Raw genomic sequence first — 6,778 nt, 5'->3', positions numbered from 1 at the left:
AGTTTCATCTTTTGGACTGAAATTTTACAGGTAGCTTTACTGACACAATTTAAATGACAACATATAAACAGCAAACCACTTCAAACATAGCTAGAGATAAATAGATCTTGGCATCTCTGTTGGTGGTGTTGGTATTTTGTGCACTCACTAAGTGTCCTTTAGTCCAGACCTATATTTACAGAAGATGCAGCTTGTCCTACAAAACAGAAAATACAAAATACAAAAAAAAAGGCACCCCATAAAATTTTTTTTAATAATGTGTATCCCATCAGATAATTCCTCCTTTTAAGTCTTGGGTGGGAAATTTTATTTTTATAGCTTATACATCTATATTGTTAGAACTACAAATGCATTCTGGCAATCTTGTTCTTTAACAAGAGCATAGAAATGCATTTAGATAAATAGTGTTCTTTCCAAAAGCAATGTAAAGAAATCATCAAGAGTGCTTGGCTGAAATTAGGGGAAAAAAAAATTGATGTCCAAGTTTACATATAGAAAAGAATTCTGATCGATATTCTACGTAATTCAGATTGTGTGCAAGATGTTCTCAATAAACATTTATAGATGCATCCCCACACCAATGTCAGAAATGCTAAGCTGGTCCTCTATCCATTATTGATATGATGCACCAGCATCATATTGTCAACTATTAAAAACTATTTTAAATCTATATTTTTCCAATATCAGTTTCACCAATGAAAATAATTTCAAAGCATAACAAGCTTGGAAACCATAAAATATTTCTCAAGCTTTTTCTTTTTTTTTTTTTGCTTTTGTTTTTCTTTTAATCTAGGGAATGTCTGCGTCATCTCTTTCAGGAGATAGTATTGTGCTTCTGAACAGTAGTGGTGTTCAGGGGAAGAAGATGAGTCACACTCAATATGAATGCATACACAAAGGGCCTCTGAGCACAAGTATTAACATAGACTATTTTTTTTTTTTTGAATCGGACATATAGGTCTCCAGACAACATTCAGACTTCTATATACATTTTTAATATATATATACACATACATTTACAAACACACACATTCACACATTCACACACGGATGAAAGAAGAAATTGCCACTGTTCAAATTGCAAGGCAGTGTAATGAAAAGTTCTAGTCCCTTCAAAGGGCTGCTAAATGAGCTTTCTAAAAAAGGGATTCAAGGGAGATTAGAAATTCAGTTTTGTGATGGGTCTCTCTCGGCTGCTGTCCGTCATCTGGTTGGTAATGCGTTTGCGATTCCTCTTCAGTTTAGAGAGGTCTTTGTCAAACACCTCTCCGGAGCGTAAAGCTGAAACCAGGTCATCAAACTCTCCACTTTCTTCACTGTTCTCTTTTGCTTTTCTCATTTTACGTTCCCTTTCACGCTGTTCTTTGAGCTGCAAATAAAATGCAACATTTTGAGAGAAGTGTCAAAATGTTTTGTTTCAATAGAGATGAATTCTGTGTTGTGTGGCCCTGCATCCGTCACACCAAGCCAAGTCTATCTCTAGCTGCTCACCCCCTTGAGTCACAAGAGAAGGGTAACCAGGACATGAGGGCTCATTGTAGAAGCAATGGACAAAAAAGAAAAATGACCACTGCTTTGTGACTGGAACCTCATTGATTAGCTAGGTAGACCTCCAGTTAAGAAAAGAGTGAAGGAGGCAATTTGCATTTCTATTACGCAACGAGAAAGTTATCACTATTAAATAAACCCCAAATGTTGGTTTCTTTTATGGCAGAGAAAGATTTTAGTATGTGTGATGCAGAAACAAACACAATGGCAGAAAAAGATCAAATAGTTGTGAGATCATTCTCCTTATACATCAAAGTTTTAGCCTCTATCTACTGTGGATGCCTGGAACGCCACACAGAAATTATTATTAACAGCCAAATAACACGCATATGTTATAGAAAATTTAGGTAATTCAGATAAGCAAAGGGGACCGAGATACCATCCTAATTGCCAAGAGATAACCATTGTGAAACTCTGCAGGGGTATATCCCACCACTATTAATTTTCATATTAACATTTATTTTAAAAAAAAAGATTTCATGCAGAAATTGTTTTGCAAACTTTCTTGCAACATTAAATATTCCTTGAAGATGTGACTTCTAAGGACTGCATGAATATTCTATTCAGTGACTATTACATCATTTAGAACTGTGCCATGTTGATAAACATTGAGGCTGTTTCCAAGTTGGGATTTATACAGACCTCTGTTCTCATTTATGATTGTTTCTTTAGAATAATTTCTAAGAAATGGAATTCCAGATAAAAGGATGTGGATATATTTTTTTTACACTTTGGATAGAGACTGCCAAATTGCCCAAAAGAAATTGTATACCAATTTAAACTCCCAGTGGCATGCTAGAGAGTACTTTGGTGTCCTTCTTGCCAGCAAATCAGATAGCGTTGTTTCAAAACCAAGCTGTTACAGCCGCAGACAGACCTTTCGGGAAGTGGAACTGGCTAATTATTCATCCTCTTACCTGAGCTTCCATGCGAGCTCGGCGCTCTTCCTCTTCCTTCCTCTTCCTCATGTTTTCATTCTCTTGTTTGGCTTCTGACACAGCTTGAAGAAACTGATCAAAAATGCCAAAGAACTCATCTGGCTGTATTTTGCCAGCCTCCTCCCCAAAGTGTTTCACTGCTTTAGTGAACTGGAAGAAAGGTTTTAAGAAGTTCAGTTCAATTTCATGATCAAATAATCTCTTTAGAAGGACTAAAGCTCAAATTGAATTGATTGTAACTTAGGAGTCTGTGAGCTTGTGTTTATGTTTGGCCACTGAACATGTCTATCAACCGTTTCTAAAGCAAAGAATTGAATAGTCCTCGACTTTTGAAACCATTTATTTTATCCACTTCATTTCAGAGTAACATCTAAGATTACTTCCTGTGACTTTTTTGCTAACCAAACAGTAGTAAAAAACAAGAAAGCAAAATATTGTAGGGCAGAACACTCAAGACATAAAACTAATAGCAAACTCAGCAGGGACAGGGAAACTTGTACTTTCAACTTTTCTTTGAAGTAGTTTAGTATCATTTACTGGTGCCATATGGTTAATATCAAAAAGCAAATGGGATCCAGTGCTTCTTAGCTGTTTTTCCTAATCATAAACAATGCTAGGCATTGTTAGGAATCAAAAAACATTAACTGATTATAAAATCATGAATCCAACCCCAAATTCATGACTGACAATATAATTTTACTCCAAATCCTTCATTTTATAACTCCTTTAATGCAAATCTCTTAAAACAGCTAAAATGCAAAGTATTAAGAAAATTAAAAAAAATCATATTATTTGATTTTACACAGATGATTTTTTTTAACTATATATAGTAACTATTATTTCTAGTCTTTTTCATTTGAAATGTTTCTATTTTTCAGTTTTTCTGGTGGTTATCTTTACAACTTGAGATTATATGCTTTCAGGAGTCTTAGCACTGTTCTATTAAATAATGCTTAATGCCAGGAAAATTGTTAGGATATTTTTTTCTGTAAAGAGCTAACGCTGTTATTTCAGGTAATAAGGATGGTGGTTATTAGCTTCAGAGTCAAATGAATTCTTATTCCCTATGCCTGATTAACTAGTTAAATTTTTCCAGATCTCTAATTTTCTTTGTATTTAGAACATGAAGTATTTATACAGTCCCCATCCCAACCCAAGAGCTTCTAGGGGCTTTTGTTTTTCTTGCATTATTTGCTTTTACTATATTTTTAAGGTTTTCTGGCATTTCAGTAATACTGGTCTATCTAAAGGAAATGCTTGTAATACTTAAATAAAACATTCTGATTTAAATTATATGTGTGTGTATATATATAAAACATATATGATATTTTATAATTATTATTTCCTAACTTTAAGTTTGTAATAAAAATGTTCTTTTATCATCTTTCCCTTCACGGAATTGTCACTCTCAATATTTTACTTATTTGGGAATATTCTATCAGAAACCAGAGCTCTGTAGGGAGAAACACGACATTCTTCACACACTACACACTGTGCTCTCGCTTGCCGAATGGTTTCATCAGCTAATTCCTAAAAGTTCTGGTATGAATAACAGAGCCATAGACAGCTCTTAACTGAGTTTCAAAAACATTAAAGTTCATGCACTTCAAGCCATTCTGAATGATCTTTTTATCTAGGAATTCTAGTGATGATGAAGTCATGTATATTTTAGTCTTAGAAATCTGAAGAAAACTAATCTCAGACTAAAGTTCCCACACTAAATAAATAAATAAATAAATAAATAAATAAATGCAGGTTTTGTGTATATGTGTCTGTGTGTTAATACCAAAAAATTAACTATCCATAACTACTGATTCTTATAAAACAGTCGACTCCTTCATGAAGTACGTACTACAATGCCTGGTTTGGGATGGAGTATATACAAGTATATACCCCAAAGTGAAGTGTACACAGGACATGGATGGGGCTTCCACATACATCAGCTGACTGATTTCAGTCATGCGCTACCAGAGGCGGGGCTCTAAAGCAGTCACTGCAACATGCAGTCTTCCCATTTATTTAATAATGTTAGAGATGGGGCTTAATGTTGAGATTAGCCAGTGTATCTTAATATAGCCTACTTCTGAACTTGAACCAGTTTGTGTGTACACTTACATAACAACCATCTCTCTCTCTACATATATAACTGAACAGGTGACCACAGAGAAGTGACATCCACCACTAAAACTTTGAAGGAAAGATTCCAGTTAAAGTTAGAGTGCTGTGGCAATTGAGAGGTGGGCAGTATGAAGGAACTCAATAGGGTGGGGTATAAATAAAGAGGAAAATGTGTCCACATACATGTATGTAAATGTGTATGTATACGGAAGAGGAAATAACAAGGCAGAGGTGAGACAAAGAGATGGGTGGGGATAGTTAAAGGTCTTTCTTTAAAGAAAAACAAAATTTTGAAATGGCAAAAATTGTAACAACAAAAAAAAAATGTCACATTAAAAAGATGTGCCTCTTCGCAGGTGGTTGAGTGCTGCATTGTGAAGCTGTCCGCAGCCTCTGCAGCGCTGGTTTGATCCCGGCTGGCTGGCGAGGCTCCCACATGGCGTGGCAGACCTCTCCTGTTGCGCCCGCTGCTCCCCTTAGCAGTGTGTTTGTCAGTCTGCCTGTTCTGTTCCCTGCTCTGGTGAATCCTCCCACCCTCCTGTGCATCTCGCCTGTACCCGGGTTCTTGTGTGAATGAATAAATAAATCTTTAAAAAAAAAAAAGATGTGCCTTGTGCAATGAGGCCATGAATTAAAATGCTCTCATTTAATAGGTTCTCCCAGAGGCTTCAAGAGGGAGTCTCCTGTTGTCCCAAGACTATCTCAGGCAAGCAGTTACTTACAGGTATTGAGGCACATGTGGTGGTGACACCTGACCTCACATTTCATCCTGCCTCTGGATTTCATAATCTACTCCTTTCTGACTTCCAGAGGTATCTGCTGTGATCCAGTATCAACCAACATGAAACTATCAAAATGCTTGCTGGTTTTACACCACTCAGGTACTTCAAGGTCTTAACTAACCTACAAGCAACACAGGCCAGTTAGAACAAAAGAGTGTGTTTCAACTGATCACAGTGCTAGAAATGAAAATATACTTAAGAGTATAATTTCTGAAAGTACCAGCCCTGCCAAACAACACTCTGTGCAAGGGGAAATTTACCAGGTCTTTAGCTTCTGCTAGAAGATCTTCAACATCAGAGAAGCTGAAGCTGGCTACAGTGATGAACTGGCTGACAACGGACACAAACTTATCTCCCGCCTGTGGGGGCTGAGACTTCTGATATTCCAGCTCCTTAAACACAGGAAATGGATAATGTCAACACAGGCTTCAGATGCAGACATACCTTGTCTCATTTTCCAAATGCCTCAAATTTAATAAATCAGATGGAAACATGTCAAAACCTGCTCTAAATGATTTCGTGATACTCCAGCTCCACCGCCCTTCTGCCCACCATGCCCACATGTACACACGCCTCAAAACAGCAGTTTAACCAATAATTATAGCACTTTTTCTCTATGATTTCTTATGATAACTTTAGAAAGCAGGTTAGAATTTGGATAAAATTAATAGAAGTCAAACAAATAATGGGGTTAAAGTAAAGTTAAACAAAAAATTGGATTCAAAGGATGTGTGGCTGAAAGCAAGACAAATTGGGGATATTCTGTGCTCAGAATTCTGGTGCCTTGGTTTTCCCTTCTTTTCCCCTCTGCCCACTCTACTTACTTCCTCTACTGTGATGTCTGGGTCAGCTGAATTTCAACTGTAGCATTTGACACCATAATCATATACTGTTTTTCTTCTTGCCCATACCCTTCAGTTTTTGTGAACAGGCATGTAGGAGGCATTAGTTTCTTGTTAATTATCCAGAGCCTCTTACATTAATGATTATGATACACAGATGACTCAGATCTAATTGCACTAATTTCAATCATTTCCAGATGTGCTTTCCTATTTTATCCCACAACACTCTGTGTAGACACATAACTGTGCAGACACATGAATTGAGTGAGGGTCAGTGGGAATAAAGTCTTTGCTCAAAGTCAAATAGCTGATAAGTGACAGAGCCAGAATTTGAACCTCTGCTTGTCTAGAGTCTCAGGAACAACTATGCTGTGTGCCAACTGACTTAAAATCTTGATCTATTTTCTTTTGCACCTGCTTTAGCAGAGCTACTAAATAAAAAGCAGGAGTGTAGAGGTCACCAGCTGTTGAGTTCTGATTCAGCTCCACCATAGGTTTGGTTCTCATCCAAGTGGCCTGAGCCTCAGTTTCTCCACTTATAAAATAAAAG

At 36.7% G+C, this 6,778-nt stretch overlaps 1 protein-coding gene across 1 annotated transcript in view; it reads right to left on the bottom strand.

The window, feature by feature from the left end:
• Window positions 1-254: 254 nt before the first annotated feature.
• DAAM1 (dishevelled associated activator of morphogenesis 1) overlaps window positions 255-6,778 on the bottom strand; it is a 155,656-nt gene continuing 149,132 nt past the window's right edge. The window contains exons 23-25 of the mRNA XM_037503441.2: window positions 5,647-5,778; window positions 2,466-2,636; window positions 255-1,369 (exon numbers count right to left, since the gene is read on the bottom strand). Of these exons, the coding sequence (XP_037359338.1) occupies window positions 1,160-1,369; window positions 2,466-2,636; window positions 5,647-5,778 (513 nt within the window). The 3' untranslated portion in view covers window positions 255-1,159. The remainder of the gene's footprint in view (window positions 1,370-2,465; window positions 2,637-5,646; window positions 5,779-6,778) is intronic.

This window comes from Talpa occidentalis, unplaced genomic scaffold, assembly GCF_014898055.3.
Source record: "Talpa occidentalis isolate TD23 unplaced genomic scaffold, MPIMG_talOcc4v2.1 talOcc4.11, whole genome shotgun sequence".
In the NCBI taxonomy this organism is placed as follows: Eukaryota; Metazoa; Chordata; class Mammalia; order Eulipotyphla; family Talpidae; genus Talpa; species Talpa occidentalis.
The sequence above is the reverse complement of the archived record's forward strand: the minus strand, read 5'-3'. Positions and strand labels throughout refer to the sequence as shown.